The 19,253-nt window shown below is 43.9% G+C and overlaps 1 protein-coding gene across 3 annotated transcripts in view; it reads left to right on the top strand.

Annotated features, from left to right (window-relative positions):
• Positions 1-19,202, top strand: part of LOC135263434 (platelet endothelial aggregation receptor 1-like) — a 33,904-nt gene extending 14,702 nt beyond the window's left edge. For 2 of the 3 annotated variants that reach the window (XM_064351457.1, XM_064351449.1), the window contains exons 2-23: positions 4,064-4,197; positions 4,433-4,534; positions 4,617-4,717; positions 5,089-5,181; positions 7,099-7,345; positions 7,848-7,953; positions 8,263-8,399; positions 8,625-8,837; positions 9,133-9,307; positions 9,866-9,986; positions 10,774-10,937; positions 11,249-11,351; positions 11,468-11,614; positions 12,546-12,674; positions 13,074-13,196; positions 14,374-14,499; positions 14,737-14,946; positions 15,150-15,268; positions 15,902-16,034; positions 16,494-16,556; positions 17,110-17,310; positions 17,776-19,202. In XM_064351457.1, coding sequence (XP_064207527.1) covers positions 4,088-4,197; positions 4,433-4,534; positions 4,617-4,717; positions 5,089-5,181; positions 7,099-7,345; positions 7,848-7,953; positions 8,263-8,399; positions 8,625-8,837; positions 9,133-9,307; positions 9,866-9,986; positions 10,774-10,937; positions 11,249-11,351; positions 11,468-11,614; positions 12,546-12,674; positions 13,074-13,196; positions 14,374-14,499; positions 14,737-14,946; positions 15,150-15,268; positions 15,902-16,034; positions 16,494-16,556; positions 17,110-17,310; positions 17,776-17,918 — 3,066 coding nt within the window. In that variant the 5' untranslated portion in view covers positions 4,064-4,087 and the 3' untranslated portion in view covers positions 17,919-19,202. The remainder of the gene's footprint in view (positions 1-4,063; positions 4,198-4,432; positions 4,535-4,616; positions 4,718-5,088; positions 5,182-7,098; positions 7,346-7,847; positions 7,954-8,262; positions 8,400-8,624; positions 8,838-9,132; positions 9,308-9,865; positions 9,987-10,773; positions 10,938-11,248; positions 11,352-11,467; positions 11,615-12,545; positions 12,675-13,073; positions 13,197-14,373; positions 14,500-14,736; positions 14,947-15,149; positions 15,269-15,901; positions 16,035-16,493; positions 16,557-17,109; positions 17,311-17,775) is intronic. The other variant, XM_064351464.1, reaches the window with a different exon arrangement.
• Positions 19,203-19,253: the final 51 nt, after the last annotated feature.

The raw sequence follows: 19,253 nt of genomic DNA, 5'->3' as shown, positions 1-19,253 counted from the left end.
AAAAGAGGAGTGATGTTATGATCAATGCCATGTGCTTTGGGTACTGGATTTGTCAACGTTTAAAAGAAGGGAACCACTTCCTGATGCTCTCATGTTCTTGCTGCTAAAACATGATTGGAGCAATATATATCTGTTTTTATTTTTCAAAGATTCATGTATTTGATAATCTGGCACAGCGAACATTATTAATCTTACTAAAGCCTGGTTACAATTAAGATTGTCCTTTATTATAGTTACACTTTATATTCATGCAATAATTTCCTTTTGAACTTCATTCCAAGATTATGCCATAGCAAAGCTAAGTTTAAAATGAAATTCCTACATAAATATGAAGTGTATCTGTAATATTGAAATACTCACTTGAACTGTGTTCTGGACAAAACCTGTACATTTGTTTGATTTGCTTGAGTGTCTAAATTTCAGACTCTAAAGAAGTGAATTGCTGTTCATTTGATTTCACTGATACTGGAGCCTTAAGCCGCGTTTCCACCGCAGGAACTATACCCCGGAACTAGGAACCTTTTGAGGAACTCAGTGCGTTTCCACCGCAGGAACTAGGGTCTAAATTTAGTTCTGGGGGCTTTGTTTTACCCCCCAAAACGTTCCTGCTCGGGGGGTAGTACTTTCCGAAAGTACAGGAACCTTTTGGGTGGAGCTTGCAGCGCTGAACATTTCTGATTGGTCGAGTACTCGTAGCATTTGTGTTATATTTATTTTCCGCCATTACCCGCCATGTTTGAAAATATGCAGCGGCAAACCAATTTATTTTCATAATAACTTCAAATCAAACTTGTATGTTATGCGGCGCAGTAGCCTACTTTTGGTTATAGCCTGTCAACGTCTTGGAATTATAACGTGTGCTCTTCTGTTCTTTTCTTGCTTTAGTATTCGTTTTATAAAATGCTAAGCATTCGTGCTGGGACAGCATATTACGTAGGCTACCAAAACATTCAAACGGATTAATTCGGTTGCTGAATATTTTCTTCCGGATTTTCTTTGTTAGCCCGTTGTAATTGACTCAAAACGTTTGATACAGTTATGTGAGGTATGCGGTAGTTCTGCATAATTAACATTGGTGATACAGTACAAGCAAACTGGAAATCACCTTCCGCACTTTTTATCCGGGTAAAATAACAGGTTAATTCTAGTAATCTTCCCTTTAGCTTTTTCAGACTGCCGTAATTTTACTGCCATTTTTCAATTCCACGAAAAGACCAGGAAGACTATGGACTCATTTATGGTGCATGGTTCGCATCTGGAGGGCACACTTCGCTGCTCGGCTAGCAGTAACTTCGAAGGAAAGCAAACGGTGGCTGTACCACTACTAATTTACATTTTCACGCAAGTCCGAGTTTTCGTTCTATTCTTGTCATTTTGCGATTAGCCTATATGGAATTGACGACGAGAAAGTAATAAAACAGCAAATTGTTTACAACGTGTGCATGTTTTCTGCTGTTAATGAATGTGTTTGAGAGGATATATGAAAATCAATAAATACAAAAGTAACCATATATAGTCATTGTTGGTAACCCGTTGTATATAAGTGGAATAAACCCCCTCGGGCTGTCCCGGTTATTAGAAAATAATGTAGGCTACTTCGGTGGTAGTATGGCGTTACAGAAGAAATCATATGACAGATGGACCGACGACAACGTCAGTGGGCTAATTTGCCTAATCTTCGCGGTACTTTAGACCCCGGTGGAAACGCAGACAACCATTGGCTGAAGGAACCTTTTAGTTCCTGGTAAAGTAGTTCCTGGGACTGAAAGTTCCGGGTAATTTTGGTGGAAACGCGGCTTTAGTTAGACAATTATATACAGTCTAGAAACTTGGCCATGCTTACTAGAATATTCTTGTGCGTAGGCTATTCATTTGGTTCGTGAGTGGCTCACATTCACAATCCTAGGACACAAAAAAGTCGGTACTTAATTATTTGCATTTGCTAAAAATATCATTCACACTCATTCCATCATATGGTACTGATTTTAATCCACTTCAAAAACCTGTGCGCGAAATGAGGTTCCAGGACTGGGAAAAGACTTGCAGGCTACGTTGATGAAAGCTTGGGCATGTCTCAGTGCGCCTTGTAATGTGTAATCCTCCATTGTTTAATTGTTCCACATCAAAGGCGGGTCGAGTGAGATCGTCTTATTTGCTAGTTGAAACCGTACCATAACCACATATTAGTGTGTCTCTGACTCTGGCTGGTAATTGGAGACTCTTACAAATTCCAGACACAGGCAGCATGCAGCATGCATTGAGTGGGACATTCACAATTTGATGGTCAGAGTACTTAGATTTAATGTTAGTGTAAACACAATAAGGAGTGAGTACTATTTATAGCAGTGCAGTTTCGTAGTGCCCCAGATAGGCTGGTGAAAGGTGCCTCTCGGTTAAGGATATTTAACCACAAGAACAACAACTGTAAATGAGTTAGGTGTAGTCACTTAAAAAAAATATGCCTCTGTGTGCATTGTTTAATCCATATTACTTGTAATTCACTACTTTAAGACAAAGCAAATTAGTCTAAGAGAATGCTCTACATTGCCAGCTGGTCTGTTCCACTACAAGTTTCAAATATGAATATTCTCAGAAATGAATCTGATGAAGCACAGAATCCAGCAAAAGACTATTAAATTAGCCTTAAAGAGCAGTGGTGAAACTAAAATAGAATATGTTGAATTAAGGATAGGAAGTGCATTTTGTTCACCTGGTATGCTTTATGCTGTAGATAGAACTGCGGTATTAAATCCACACGCTCCACTGTACGTTAGACAAACAGATCGGACTGAATGCACAGTTCCCAGCCTTGGGGCTTTTCTTTGTGGCCGTGCAGTCATTTCAAACACATGCTGTTTCTCATCACATACCAATCCTACGGCCATTAAGAGTCTTTTTTTCCTCAAATAAGGCACAATTAAATGAGAAAAAGAGTAATTAAAAATATCTACTCCACTCAAATGACTCCACTTGTAAAGTCAATTGCCCCTCTTAATGAAAGCCATACATTCCCTTGGTTCTTTATAATTATATTTAGGTGTGTTTGTTTTATTTTACTTCACGTCCTGACTCTTGGACCAGGCTCTAAATTAGTTCCTTATTAAAGAAGGGAGTATTGAAGTATAATGATATTCCCAGAACACTAAGGTCATTGTTTTAATTAGCACTACGGCATAGATGGCAGTCAGTGTTCTCAGCATATACTGTAGAGTAGGCCTGTGAAGTACAGAATTGCTAAATTGGTATACATTGCTGATTACAGAGGTCATTGTTTTTTTCATTGTATTTTTTCTTCAAACTTGTTTGGCATAATCTTCCTTCACTTCCCTCACACATTAAAAAAAAGATTGCTTACATGCATTGTTTAAAGTATACGGAGTAATGCTATTGCAAAGCTGTTCTTGTATTTGTTATTTGAGAAATTTCCTATCGATGATACGTGGTATATAAGGGAGATTTTGTTAGCAGTATGAAGTATACTGGTACCGAAACTGTACTTAAAACAGAGGTAATAGCGTTGACCAGCACCTCAGCTTGGCATAGCATATGCAAAATGCAACAGTTTTCCACATTGGCCACATGGCCTGTGTGGGGCTGTGTGGCAGGGTCTGGGGGAGTTTAAAGGAGACCTTCGTCAACAGGGCTGGGCTTGGAACAGCATTTGTTGGGGGCCCCTGGAGTCTCCCCCTCTGTGCACTCCCGTAATGATCTCCTCGCTGATTGAGACCAGATGGCCGCGTAGCGTGCGTGTGGATGGGGACTGCGCTGCTGCCAAACCAGGCAGGGGACAAGATCAGCTGGAGCCACGTTCCTCTGCTCTCCCATCCAGAGCTCGCTCTTGTTTTCTCCATCTCGTATTCCTTTGTTTGAAGTTCCACATGGGGAAAGTTCCCTACAGCTTAACTGGGAATGTTTCGGTTAAATGTATCCTAGTGACAGTTTAATACTCCAATAAGATGTGGTTCCTCTTGAAATATCCTACCAGCATCATAAAAGAGTAGCTCTTGAACCAATAGAAGAACAGGATAATAGTACCTCACACATTTTTTGTGTGTTTTGTCAGGTTTACCGCCCTTTGTCTCATAGGATGGAGTGGTCTTTAAAAGGATGCGCCACCCTGCTGTTTCTAGGCTCTTTGCTGGACCTCACATGGCCCTTGAATCCTGGTGACCCTAATGTGTGCAGCCAATGGGAGAGGTGAGACAGGCAGCATGTATTCTGTAAGAAAGATCTGATTACAGCAAGACATAAGGGCACACTTTGTTCAGAAGTTTTATTTGGCATTTCCACTTTTACTAAATGTGTTCAAGTGCAATCTGCTGTTAACTTGTGAATAAGAAATTATTGTATTATTATTTATAGTGTGTGTGTGTGTGTGTGTGCCTGTGTGTGTGTACGCGCATGTGTGTGCATGTGTGTTGTCCTTTTCCAGTTACACTACCTCAATCAAGGAATCATATGCCCGCCCATACGACTGGCCATCTGAGGAGCCCTGTTCTGATGCTTGGAGTTTCTATAAGTGCACCCGTCACAGGTCAGTACACCTCTCTCACACAGGGCTGGGGCACTTGCTGTCTGGCAGCCCAGGGCCTTATGGGACTGTGCTTGTGTCACAGGATCACCTACAAGACGGCATATCGACAGGCTGTAAAGATGGCCTACCGCAGGAGGTACCAGTGCTGTCCTGGATATTATGAGAGCAGCAATAAATGTGTCCGTAAGTATTATTTTACAACATTTGTTATTTTTTTATGTAGCTACACGTATGTTACACAATTAACATAAACCTGCTGTGAATTCAGAAAACCTATCTTGTGGCAGGAGTAAGGAAAAACCATCTCAATTTTAAAAGCCAAAACACATTGTTGGTTTTACCTCAGGTCTCCTAGGTGTTCTTCTCTTTAAAGAGTGCTGTTGTTATCCATTGCTACCGTCACGCTGGCTCGTGCTCCCCACAAAGGTGTTGCACATCTGTGTTTTATTTGCTTTTAATTGCACTGACTGTTTAACGTTCGCCTTTCACAGCATGCCTGTGCATGCTCCCTTGACTGTGCCAGAACTTCTCTCTCTCTGCCCCTCTACTGACAGCCCGATGTACGAAGGAGTGTGTCCACGGGCGATGCCAGGCCCCGGACCGGTGCCAGTGTGAGGGCGGTTGGCACGGGGAAGACTGCTCCAGCGGTGAGTTACTCTATCACCCACCCTGACCAACATTAGCACCCTCCTGCCAGGTTTAAAATGGTTTCCAGTTAGCGACTGCCCCCTTTCACCCCCCTCTCCCCCATTTGGATACTCATTTTTATACAAAGCAAAAAAACGGTCCAGATCCAGTGAATGACGTCACTGGTTTTTGTTGGAGAACACTGAAGCCCACTGCTGCTGCCTGATGCCTTCGGAGTGGGGTTCCGAGAACAGGAAATGGAAAATTGAGCCTTCAGCCCAGGGCAGAGGGCTGCGGTGTGGTATTGGGACAGTTTTGGCTCTCTACGCCGGTGCTGGAGTCCAGGGGCTGGAGCAGAACCGCTGAATTGCTGGTTCCTGAATGGCTGATTACTGAGATAACTGTGGGGCTAGGGAGGGCTTGAAGCTAATACAGTGGGGAGTACTCTCTCCTGAGTGGAGAGTATCTGATGTTGGATAGGATGTTCATCGCTCCTCAGTGCGCACCGCATTTAGAGAAGTACTGGAATTTTCCCACATTCAGGAACATCCCACCGATACTGAGAACCTGAGGATTGCCTCATCCAGTGTAATGGACAGGCATTGGAATTACTTCACTTTAGTTCACTGAGGTAATTCATATGTGAACACAAACGACGGAGAGGATTTGGGTGGAGTCCCGTGGTAGACACATGGCCAATCACTTTCTCATATAACAATGATATTGCGTGTGTTGGCTGAAATTCTCAGGGTCGATTTCCCATGATGCACATTTACAATAAAAAGGTTGTGAACTTGCGAAGATAGGGTCAGCCCTGGAGACAGTCGAAGCCAACCAGTTCCAACATATTTTCACTGAGTGCACTTGTGAATAGACAGCTTCTCTGTGTAGGACTGTTTAAACTGTCAGCCTCCACTGTAGTAGCCCTCCCCTCTGGATCGCTATCTCGGCCCTTTGGGCAAAAAAAGAAACCTGAAAAAAAAGCTCAGCACTTACTAACGCATAAACTAGCATAGACTTGACACATGACTTTAAACCCTCATGCACTGATAAATAACTAATTAACTCATTATAACCCACTTGTTTGAAACATTGTTCTCCAGAATGAGCAGTTTTCAAATGTTAGCATGGCTATGATATTATTTATCCTGAATTCTGTATGGATAGGCTTTAATGAAGAAACATGAGATGCAAAGATATTACATTTTGTTAGAGAGCTTTTGTTATTTAAACTGGTATATTATTTTTCATGCCTTTTTGAACAGCTTTAGCGTGACCCTGTCAGGATGAAGAATCAGAGGGAATATTTATGATATGTCCTGCTTCACAGTGCATTAAAGAGCCCCCTCATCTTCAGTCGACAGCTTTGTCACTGGCTGGAGTGAAATCTTAGCCCTGTGTGAATCCTACGCTTCATACAGATCCAGAGCCTTACAGCTCCCCTTGTTAAGTTCCACATTAGAAACTCATCTGTCTTTTTAGTTCCATGCAAATTGGCTTGTCAATTGTGTATCCCCGTATGTAATGTTATATCCTAAAGCCTGTGCAGATATAGTATGCTTGTCGCTGTGTGCTGAAAGCCATTTGCGTTTGTGCTTTGGGATGGGAGATTTCCATCAAGAGAGTGAAGCACTATTATATTTCATGACTTCTTAAATTAGCAGAACTCCTTAAGCAGAGTGACTTTCTTGTGGTTTGCTTTACCCTTTGATGGCAGCTGCTGTTTGCTGAGTCAAGTGAGGCTATATTTGATGGCTAGGGTTTATAGTCTGTTACCTGTTAGCTTTAGTTAAAAAGCTAGATTACCTGACCAATACATCCTCCCCTTCCCTTAGTGACTTCTGAAAGACAGCTGGTACCTACCTTCCCTTCATGCTCTGTTGCTGTGGGACAGATACAAAGTGTTGTCTTATTTCATGGTGATCCTTGCCTTTCAGCCTGTGATGAGGTGCACTGGGGCCCGGACTGCAAGCAGCTGTGTGCGTGTGAGAACAGGGGCCACTGCGACCCCCTCACGGGCTCCTGTCAGTGTCGCCGAGGATATACCGGCGCCCGCTGCGAGGACCCCTGTCCTCCTGGAACCTTCGGCAAGGGCTGTCTGCAAAAGTGCCTGTGTGGAACCGGTGGCTCTTGTGACCCAGAGACTGGGGAGTGTCGATGCAGAGAAGGGTTCACTGGAACACTGTGAGTGTCAGTGTGTTCGCTACCCTTGCGCATTGTCTAGTTTTTTGCACAAAATATTTATGTAATGAAAGAAGAAGAAGAAATTAATTTGGCAACTTATTCTGTACAGTGAGCCTTGCAATGCAAGTAATGCAGTTGGTACCATGAACTAGAAACAGGGGTGGCTTGAGCATGTCAGGTTTCAGCACTCATGCAATGTTAAAAACTATCCTCTTTATCTTACCACAGACATAGACGTGTAAAAATATAATAACTGAACAATGGCAAGTATAATGATAAGCCCGGGCCAGTCTGCAAATCTTAGCTCATCATTCAGTGGCAATAGTGAATGTATCACTGTATCAAATGTGGTATGGAATGTCTTCCTGGCATCACTGAGGAATTTTCACTTGTGTCTCATCTCTGTTAGCAGAACTCAATGTTCAGATTCCTGCTTTCTTCTTCTAAAAAGATACAATAAGGAGATGCTCTGTGCTAAACTGTCTCTGTCCCTCTCCCTCAGCTGTGACCAGCCCTGTTCCAGGGGACGCTGTCCCCACAGATGCCCCTGTCAGAACGAAGGCCGTTGCCAAGGAGAGGGCGTGTGTGCCTGTCGACCTGGATGGACGGTAACGTCGTCCTCGCTGCCTAAATTACATGTAGTCCCCAGAGATACCTGGAATTTCTTGAGGGACATTTTGGTTGTCGTTCTGCTGATCTATGATGGAGCAACAGGTTTCCTGCGTTTATAGTTTTTATATGCAGTTTAGCCACAACTTATTTTGACATACTCTGGACTATGCTGCAGTTACCATAGCACTTGACCTGTTGGCCATGATGTTTTAAATCAAGTCTGCACTTCCTACAAATGCTGTTCAAAAGTGAAAGTATTCTCTCTCTCTTTCTCTCACTCTCTGTATCTCCTCTCTCTCTCTCAGGGAAGGGTGTGTACAGAGCACTGTGCAGTGGGCCGCTTTGGGCTGAACTGCTCTCGGGAGTGTGTGTGTCACAATGGTGGTCAGTGTGACCCGGAGACAGGACACTGCCAGTGTGCAGCAGGCTTCACAGGGGCCAGGTCTGTATCCATTCAGTAAATGCAGAAACACTTACATTTCCTATGTGTGACACCGAAGACACAGGGAGAGACACCTTCAGTGTCTGCTGGAGTGAAATGGACTTGTGTGTACTCACAGTATGGCCTGAATGTTTTATTTTTTAAATTCTCAGATATGTGATTGCAGTTGTGCATGTCTGGGCCTGCGTGTGACACCAGCCCGCGGTCTGTGTGTTGTTGCTGCAGATGCAGTGAGGAGTGTGCAGTGGGCAGCTATGGCCAGGACTGCCAGGGTGTGTGCGACTGCGCCAATGGAGCGCGCTGCTACAACATCCACGGGGGCTGTCTGTGTGAACCCGGGTTCATGGGCCCGCACTGCAGGGAGAGGATGTGTCCAGAGGGGACATACGGCATGCGCTGCAACCAGCAGTGCCTGTGCCACAGCACGCACACGCAGAGGTGAGTGCACGCACACACACACACACACACACACACACTCACTCACACGGAGGTCAGTGCAACTGAGTCATAACACACATGCACACACACGCACACACAGAGGTCAGTGCACACACACACACACGCTCACTCACACTCATCCAGAGGTCAGTACATGCACACGCACGCACACACACACACACTGTGACACACACCAACACAATGGTACCTTCTTTTTAAACCATATGCTATATCTAGATCCAAAATGGGTTTATGTCAACTTTCATGTGGCTTTGTCTCTTTGTTAACTGGCCAGCTGTCACCCAATGAAGGGGGAGTGCACCTGTCATCCTGGGTGGGCGGGGCTCTACTGCAATGAGACCTGCCCACGGGGCTACTACGGCCAGGGTTGCCTAGAGACCTGCCTGTGTCTGAATGGAGGTGTCTGTGACAGCGTGAGCGGGCGCTGCCAGTGTGCCCCGGGGTACAGGGTGAGTGCCTGAGATCAGCAGGGTAGGATCTCCGGTGTAGCGTGGAAGTCCTTCGCTCTGAATTACTATTTTTATTCTGTGAGACCCCTTTGTGTATAAGAATAATAACATGCAGGCCTATTTTTTGTTAAATATTCATTTATAAATTACTCATCTTGCAGATGAGATTTACAAAGAGCACCGCTAAAATAAATAGGTATCACCAAGTCATGGGTCATGGGTCAAAACACATATTTTAATGTTTCAGATTTTTAGTTTTAATCATGATTTATGTTACATTTTCACAATATTGCTTTGAATGTCAGCGTCTATGTTCCATGAATGCTATAGTAATGGTGATATGGCTTTGACTGAGGGAGATATTTCAGACCTGCTGGAGAAGGTCCTTTCTTGGATTGGGAGCTTATCTGTGTGTTTTGGGATGTTCAGCCCACCCTGTCTGTGGTCTGCTCCCTCTGATGGCCTCTGCTTGTGTCAGAAGTGTCTGAGCGATAGGATCAGCCTGTGAAGAGTATCGCAGTGGTGATTGGTGTGGTTGTGCTTGTGTCTGTCCTGCAGGGGGCGCACTGTGAGATTCACTGTGAGAAAGGCTTCTTCGGTAAGAACTGCTCACAGTCCTGCACCTGTATGAACTCCTTGGCCTGTTCCCCTATCGACGGCACCTGCTTCTGCAAAGAGGGTGAGAAACACACACACACACCCAATTTCATACGGACACATATGATAACACACCGTCCTATTGTATGTAGACACACTTTGTCTCATGGACATAGTCACATGGACATGCATACTGACACAGTCATATGGTATGCAGAGACAATCAGTCACACGGACACGCAGTCGCATATATCATCTGTAGACACACTTAGTCACATCTGTGTGAACAAATGATATTCAGACACATTCAGCCATATCAAACCAAACATAGTTATGGTGTATATCTGCACAGAATCACATACAGGCGCACATACTATCAAAGAGCCATACACTCATGCACACACTGACTTGTAGAGCTATATATAGACATTCCCACTCATATTCAGATGTGATACAGTGTCATAAAGACACTTCTAATCTCATACAGACACACAATCATATGCAAGTACTGTACACAGACACATGTACAAACATACAATAACCAGCACACCCAAGTGCAGATGCTTTCGATCACAGACATATAGTCATACACAGTCACATCAGGACAGACACTGTATCTGTGAACCCATTCAGCCTCTCACACATGTTCACAGATGCATGCAGTCACATGAAAGCCTCACATCTGGACACAGTCCCAGGCAGTTATAGCTATAAGATGTGCTGTTGCTTTACAATACGCTGAGGTAATGACATGTGCAGCTTGTGCACGCACGTGGCCGACTCCCTCCTGATCTGGGTTTTGATATACAGTGTTACTGTATAATAATATTATAATATCGTTGAAATGTAAAGGCCTGATTTGTGTCCAGGGTGGAAGGGCTTGGACTGCTCCATTCCGTGTTCTGCTGGGACGTGGGGTCCGGGATGCAACGGTACATGCCAGTGTGCGAATGGGGCTTCATGTAACCCAGTGGATGGAACCTGCACTTGTTCAGCGGGCTGGCAGGGGGCGCTGTGTGACCAAGCTTGTCCGGTGAGTTACATTGAGGTGACATTGTATGCATGTACTTCATTTTTTCTTCCACCTTCCTATCATTGAGTGTTTTCACAAAGCTCCTCGTTTCTATTGGAGAGAACATCCCCACCTGTATAGGGACTCTGTTCTTTTTAATGAGCGCTTAATGTTTCCTTGTTTTCCACCATTGTGCCATGATAAAAGCTCATTCATTTTCCCTGAAATGACTGTCACAAGATAAACGTGCTGGGCTGAGCATGTCTGCATTTGCATAAGCATTGTATGATGTCACGTGACACATTGTGTGACGCTGTTACTGTTGTGTACAGACGGGCACCTACGGACCAGGCTGCTTGCAGAAGTGCGACTGCCTCCATGCAGACAGCTGCCACAGAGCCAGCGGGCAGTGCCAGTGTTTACCAGGCTGGACTGGTAACGTCCTCAAATTTCTGTCAGATTAGAAGAAGGCTAACTGCTCGAAATGAGCTCTGTTGCACATCCCAGCTTCTGAGCCAATGCTGTCCTAAATCATGGCTGTTCCTTCCCAGGTGTCCGCTGTACCCAGCCTTGTCCAGAAGGCTTCTGGGGGCGCCAGTGCAACCAAAGCTGCTCCTGCCTAAACGGCGCCACCTGCCTGCGAGACAGTGGCATTTGCGAGTGTCGTCCTGGATACCATGGTCCGCAGTGCCAGCACAGTAAGTGTGGGCTGTCACCACACTGTAAACACGTTTCCGTCTGCGCAGTTTTCTCCTGGTTGCGAGGGCTTTAGTTAACAGGGATGTTTTTGCAACTGGTTGCAGCTCAGTTGCTCCTCTTCCAGCATACTCTTCTACTACCGTTTGTTGTGGTCTCTGCATTGTTCATCTTCCTTAGCATTATCTTCCTCATTTTAAAAATGGCTGTGTTCCCATTTAAATCTGTTGAAAATCTATTTTCTTTGCTGTGTCTCTCAGATCTGATGGAATTGTGCAATAGATTGCCTCCTGTTAGAGGTCTATTTACAGTTTAGTGAGTTCTCAAAGCCCATGGATTATTCAGGGGTAACATATGTCCTGCTTTAGTTCCCAAAACACTAGCACTTTGCAACGCTGGCATGTACGGTGCCCAGTTCAGTATGGCCTGTCCTCCTTGTGCCCACTCTATTCCCAGTCACCACATCACAGCACAGTGTGTGTGATCCAGGGCACAGGGTGATCAGACCTAGTTAATGTAAAAGTTATTTCAGTCAACAGCAAATACTGGCCAACCAAAATGTTAATTTCACCTCTTCACATTACGATATTGTAAGCACCACAGTTACCCAGATAGTATTCTTTTTTAATTTGTTTGTGTAGCTGTCTTTATCTAGTGTTACAAGCATAAAGCACATTTTTACATATTCTTGAAATTATGGCTTGATGTTTCCTTTGGAGTCAATAAGAAATACAGTAGTTTGTATAGGCAAAGTAAAAAATGATAGTGATAAATAGAGTTTTTATGAGTCTGGTAGGGGGTACTCTGTGTACTCTGTTAGTTAAAAATGCTCTATCAGAGTTCATATTGCATAAATTTCATTTGGCTGTTGTTGCAGTGCCATAACTTTGCTTGTGGCTGACATATGAAAGTTGTTGCATGTGTGTTACTCAGCATGCCCACTGGGACACTATGGGAGGCAGTGTGCTGGGGTGTGTCGCTGTGTCAACAACTCTACATGCCATCATCAAGATGGCTCCTGCCACTGTAACCCCGGCTGGACTGGGCCTGACTGCTCCCAGCGTGAGTCTCATTCTCTCTCTCTCTCACACACACACACACACACATACACATACACACACACACACACACACACACACGCACAAGTACACGCATACACACACGCACACACGCATACACTTATACACGCACATACACACACACACTCACACCGGTGTGTGCATACACACACGCATACCCACATACACACACACAAGTATGCGCATACACACACGCATACACGCACACACATGCACACACACATACGTGCATACACACACTCACGTGTGCATACACACACACACACATAGTGGCAGTAATGTGGGACAATGCTGATGAATCCTTCCCTGGGTATCAGTGTCAACCCCTGCAGTGGTACAGTTGACAGGGTATGAAAGCCAATCCTTTGTGGTTCTCTCTCAGGGTGCGCCCCAGGGACTTATGGGTCTGGTTGCAGCCAGCGCTGCCTTTGCGATGGTCTCTGTGATCATGTGACAGGGGCATGTGTCTGCCCGTCAGGCTACACAGGCCACTTCTGCCAGTCCAGTAAGTCACCAGCCATTTTACCGTCTCTACAGTATGTCTCTGTGCTACACACAGCAAAGAGCAGTGGCACTGATTACTGGGAGGGCATTTGTCACATTTCTTATCCAAATTCATGTCGTCTTTTGAATTCTTTGCCGTTTTTTGTACATTGTTTGTGCACCGGAACACTGGAACTGCTCATCTGTGTACACGTCTAACCAGTAAGCTGTGTTGTAATAAGAAATGGTGGTTGACACTGTGTGCTTTGGAGGAGAGCTTGGCTGTTCTTCCAAATCAAAGCTGAGAATTAATTTATGAGCACTGCTGTATGATACTGCACATTCCAAACTGGGAGAGAAGGGGAAAAATTGGGGCAAGTCCAAATTGGGATTTCTTAACCCACATGATCACATTTAGAACATTTTGCATAATAAAGTGTCTTGTGTTTACATGGAAAACATGTTTCCTATTTGTTAGCAGTCACTGCCAGTTGAATTCATTCACATCCCATTTGTACCGACACTATTTTTGTTCTGCCCAGTTGGCACTGGCAGATGGCAGCTTCCCCATTGACTGTCAGTGCACAGAAACTCAGTGTATTACTGTAGCGAGATGAGCCACCTGCCAGCTGTACATATGCACTGCATTGTTCTTATGAAAATTCTGATTGATCATATTATTTTCTGTCAAAATTGTTTGAAACATCAAAACTGTGTCCTTATGCTTTGATTGAATTCTAGTCAAGAGCAAACTTCCAATAATTAAAGTATTCTTTTTTACAATAAAGATGTCAAGATTATGGTTTCATCAAAAATAAGAACCATTTTGGCGATAGTGCTATTCATTTTCTGCACCTTTCGTGCAAGTGGTTGGTAATACAGTCTAATTATTCATTGAGTATGTATTATGTATTGTTTTGAAGCAAAGGATCTTGAGCTTTTTATTTACGGAGTTGACTGTTTTTGGTCAGATGTTGACTATATGAGTGTGATCTGTTTTGAGGACAAGAGAGGCTGTCCTATGGACTGTACCACAGTCTCACCCCCAGAATTAATTAATGAACTGGTAATGAACTATCCAATATTTGTACTGCCATCGATAAAAACCACAGTTTCTTCTTTTAAAATTTTGTAACAGATAATATGAATAATGTAATTTGATGCATTAATGATGGATGCCTACTCTGCTGTGTCTGCAGAATGCCGGGCCGGCCTGTTTGGGCCAGACTGTGCTCACAGCTGCTCCTGTCCCCCTAATGCCAGCTGTGACCCGCACACTGGAGCGTGTGTGTGTGAGTCAGGGTGGGGACCTGACTGCAGAACAGGTACTGCGGGGACATACACAGCCTCTGTTCTACTATAGTACAGTTATTACTTAAAGTGCTGACAATGCATATTACTGCTGAGTTCAAATAATAGTATAAAAAGCTGGCTGCATGCCAACAGTAAGACTAGTTAACAGACTGAACAAAATGAACGAAAGTGTAAAATTCACTGGGAGCACAGTGAAATGGAGGCATCCTGAGAGGGGGGGAGGCTAAATTTTGTCCCTGTCCCGGCAGAGGATGGCATAAGCGTGATGGTGCCGATGTCCCCGGTGGAGAAGGACTCGTGGGGGGCGATCGGGGGGATAATCGTGCTGGTGGTTCTGGTGGTGCTGCTGCTGGGACTGCTTCTGCTCTACCGGCGGCGGCAGAAGGACAAGCAGAGCCGCACCCCCACCGTGGCCTTCTCCTCCACCCGCATGGTCAACTCCCAGTACGCCCTGCCAGGTACTGCACCGCCCCCTGCGCCTGCGGGGTCAGTTACCATGACCACCAGTAAAGCACCTACAGTATGTGGAACGACACCGTGCTGAAAATACATTCTGTTTGTGCGCAGAATATTTTAGGCTTTTTAACTAGGAATTGTGCATTTTACAGTTGATCTGTAAGGAATGAGTCACACTGACTTATTTACTCACTACGTGTTTCAGATGTTCCTCTCAACTACCACCACTTCTACTCCAACCCCAGCTACCACACCCTGTCCCAGAACAGACCTCCTCTTCCCCACGTCCCCAACAACCAGGGCCACTCTGTCACCCACGTTAAGGCAGGTGTTCCTCTGTTTCGGCGCGCACGTGTCGTCCAGTCCCCTTTCAGCCAGCACTCCTCTCTCTGCCAGAAGCTGACATCATTTCAAGGAAATCAAATCCAGCCCGTTGAGTCATTTGCAAGTTGAATATTGGATGCTGTCAGTGACATTGCCAGCTTTTACTGAATTTCTTTCTATTTAGTTAAGGGAATCATTTCAGTAATGCACAATTTAGGACCATGAAACAGGGGTCACAAGGTCAGGACTCAGTGTCGCCTTGCAGAAATGTTTTCGGGAGAACAACGCTAATTTGATTGGCAAAGGATACTGAATAAACACTGAGCAGCAGCATAATAATGGTTCTGGGTGCAAAGCCTTGGTTATTATTTGTATCAGGAAAAACTGTGGTATTAACTGTCCAAGCATTTAGTTTTTTTTTCTATGAAGTGTTATGTTTTCCTCACAGTAAGGTAATAATATATTAATTTATGTTCATTTTGGTTATTCAGTTATCCGTTTAATCCCATTAATGTTAACTTAAGAACTCACGGACATTTGAATTGTTGATACCATTAGTGAACACAATGACTACTCAATGACAATGACAAAGAACATGAGTTCATGTGACTGATGTGATTGTCTCCTGAACAGAACACGAATAATCAGCTCCTCTGTAATGTGAAGAACATGGAGAGGGAGAGGCTGGGGCTGTTTGGGGTGGAGAGCAATGCCTCGCTGCCCGCTGACTGGAAGCACCACGAGACCCCGCCCCGTAAAGACATGGGTATGTCCCTCCACCCTCCTTCCAGAGTTACATCACTGCCACACTGAGCAAGCCCCCGTCAGCTGGAGGACATTCCTATCAGGCATACTGTACAATCACTGCTATTACTGTGGACTTCTCTGTACAAAATTATTAAGGACATGTCTATACGAAATCAATTCATTATCATTAGTGGTAAGAACCTCTCTGTCAGCATCCATTCATTACCATCATTGAGGATGCTTCAGTCAGAGAATGATTTATTAATATTACCTTCAGTCTCTACATTGCTGTCAGAGCACCATTTAAAGTCTTAAGCTTAACCAATTTGAATGACTACTTCAGATAATAATTTGTCATAAATCATTGTCCCAAATTAGAAGAAATGTAAAATTATAAGAATGGATTAAAACCCTTTTCCTGCAGTTCTAAATCAGCTTGATGACACTGAATTGATTGTTTACTAATTACTAATTACAGGAGCATTCGGAATCGACCGCAGTTATAGCTACAGTGCCAGCCTGGGCAAATATTACGACAAAGGTATCGTCTGAATATCTCTGTGTTTTCTTTCTGCTTCATTTCTTTGGCTTACTGCATAATGCTAAAATTCCTTTGAATGTATGGCTAATAATGAGCTAGCATGTAACCATTATCTTAGAATATGATTGCATCCTGGGTTATTATGACATGACGCATGCAATAATGAGGCTGTGTAGTCGGTCTTGTCCTGAAGAGCTACTCTTAGCTTGGATGTTACTGACTGTGTGGGCATCAAAAAAAATTAGATCCATGTGTCTCCTTGAAGCAAGCTTTGTAAGTAACCAGTTTTTAAGTTTGTAATCTGTTGTTTGAACTTTTACAGAAGTTAACTGCAGGTGGCAGGATGAGGGAGAAGCTCTGAGAATCATTAAAACATTAAAGTAAAGCTATTGTAGACTTTTTGGTCAACCATTTTAGAAACTTCTGAGCACTGTTGCCCCATTTCTATGTTGATTGCTGGTTATAAAATGATAGACTAAAATGAGGATGTGAGCATGCCCCTGCTTCCTTATTATTTGATGGGGAACACTGCGGCCCGCCCTCTCCTGTACAGAACTGTCCAAGGACTCATGCATGGCTGTGAGCAGCAGCTCCCTGAACAGTGAGAACCCCTACGCCACCATCAAGGACCTGCCCATTCCTCAGCCCCGCCCCCTGGAGAGCAGCTACATGGAGATGAAGTCGCCCATCCAGCGCGAGAGGTCATATGTGGAAATCAGGTCGCCGCCCCTACACCCTGCCTCCACGGTTATGGGTAAGGATGGGGAGAGTGGGGAAAGGGAGGCGGTGCACTGTTGAGTTCGGCCGTATAGGCTTATGCATGTAGACATAGCAGAGGATGAGGAGGGGAGACGAGGGAGCCAGATGTGTTGTGCTTTGAGAGGAGAGAGATTAATTATAGGGAGGCACTAAAATGTCGGGGCCGTATAGGTTTTGGCCAATAATAACTTAGACAAACTAGTCGGCATCAGCCTGATGATAAAAATGGCTGATGTCATGGGTGAGTTTTGAGGATGCAGCATACATGTGCGAAAGAGGTACGACTGATGATGTAAATTAAGCAAAAATCCATGCCCAATAGGTAGCCTAGTCATCGGCACTCGATTCGGTTCCACTCAGTTACTGCAAATGTACGTGTAAAACTGATTGTGCCTACATTTGTCTTTCATTGGTTTTAACCGTATTATCATTTCATTTTCTTTCGTTGATTTTCTGTCAGAACGCTGTACCTTGGGAAATGTCACTGAGCAGGAGCCCCAGAATCACTACGACCTCCCTGTCAACAGCCACATCCCTGGCCACTATGACCTCCCTCCCGTTCGCCGCCCGCCCTCCCCCACACCCAGGAGACCCCCCCACTGACAGTCCTCTCCCTTGACCAGTGGCCTTCAATTTCCGCCCAGAGGACCCACTGTGTGTGCTAGTTTTCCTTCTTACTGCAATTGCAACTCATAATAGTAATAGAGCCGTTAATTGTTCTTAATTAGGCAATTAATGTCTACTGAAGGTTTATTTACCATCTTTAGGTCACATTATGTGAGAAATAGCTGTTTGCCATGAAGAATAAATATTTATTCAATTGTATGGACATTTAATCAATCAGATCAATTCATGCTCTAATTTTTTGTAATATGCTGTTATTGCACCATTACTGAATAGATACAATTGTAGACTCACAGGGGAAATCGTTCCTGAAAGAATGGTCTCCTGGTAATTTAAACTAAACCTTTTGTGAAAAATGAAGGGTTAAATAAAAAGCCATGCCTACATTATGTTGGTAGACACTGTGTAAGAACAAGTAGTTAAGAACAGTCAACAGCTCATTACTGTTCAGGGTTGTAATTATGGTAGGAAGGAAAACCAGCATACACATTGGGTCCCCAGGACTGTGCTTGAAACCTACTGCCTTAGACCACTAGCATATGCTTAACTAAAAAGGATCAGGAAGCCAAAAACTGTGGGATTCTCTGATAGTGCAACACTGCCACCTGGTGGATGGATTTCAGCCATCAGTTGACAAAAACCTGGGATCCAGAGAGGGCCGAGTGCATTTAACATGGATTTGGGACATACAGTGGTATATACAAACCGAATTCAGTCATCCAATCAATATTTCTCTTTGACTTTGGGTCACATTTACTCCTTAAATTACCTTGCCAAAAAGTGTTTGTGAAGAAAAAAGAACACCTGAATTTACTTGTAAATAAGATATAGGGCAACTGTTCCAAGCCAAAAAATGTTATGTATAGTTTACTTGTAATTGAGGCATGGACTCCTCTTGGCATTTAAGTTGAAATCATACAGTGGGTTTGTAACCTTACAAAGCACAGTCATGTTAAATCAACTGAAAAAGTACTTTGGTCACATTTAAACTCATATTAACTTTTCAAGTTGAATTAACACAATATTTTATTGTATGGTTTCATATCACTTTAAACAGTTAAGTCCCTGGTATGCTGTAGGTCCCATATTTTTTCAGGACACCTACACAACCTAAAGAAGGACATATTTTCAGAGCCTTATTTGTGGAGCAGTGGGCAAAGTTTTGCTCTTCCTTCAGCTGTACCCTTGGTCAGAATGTTATTTGCTGAATGTAACCAGCCCTTTCCTTGTAAATAATGTATATAAAATGTTTGAATTCTTTCATTTGTAGATGTTGTTTCGGTACACAAATTCATAAGATGCAAAAAGATATCA

The sequence above is a fragment of the Anguilla rostrata genome, chromosome 1, assembly GCF_018555375.3.
Source record: "Anguilla rostrata isolate EN2019 chromosome 1, ASM1855537v3, whole genome shotgun sequence".
In the NCBI taxonomy this organism is placed as follows: Eukaryota; Metazoa; Chordata; class Actinopteri; order Anguilliformes; family Anguillidae; genus Anguilla; species Anguilla rostrata.
The sequence above is the reverse complement of the archived record's forward strand: the minus strand, read 5'-3'. Positions and strand labels throughout refer to the sequence as shown.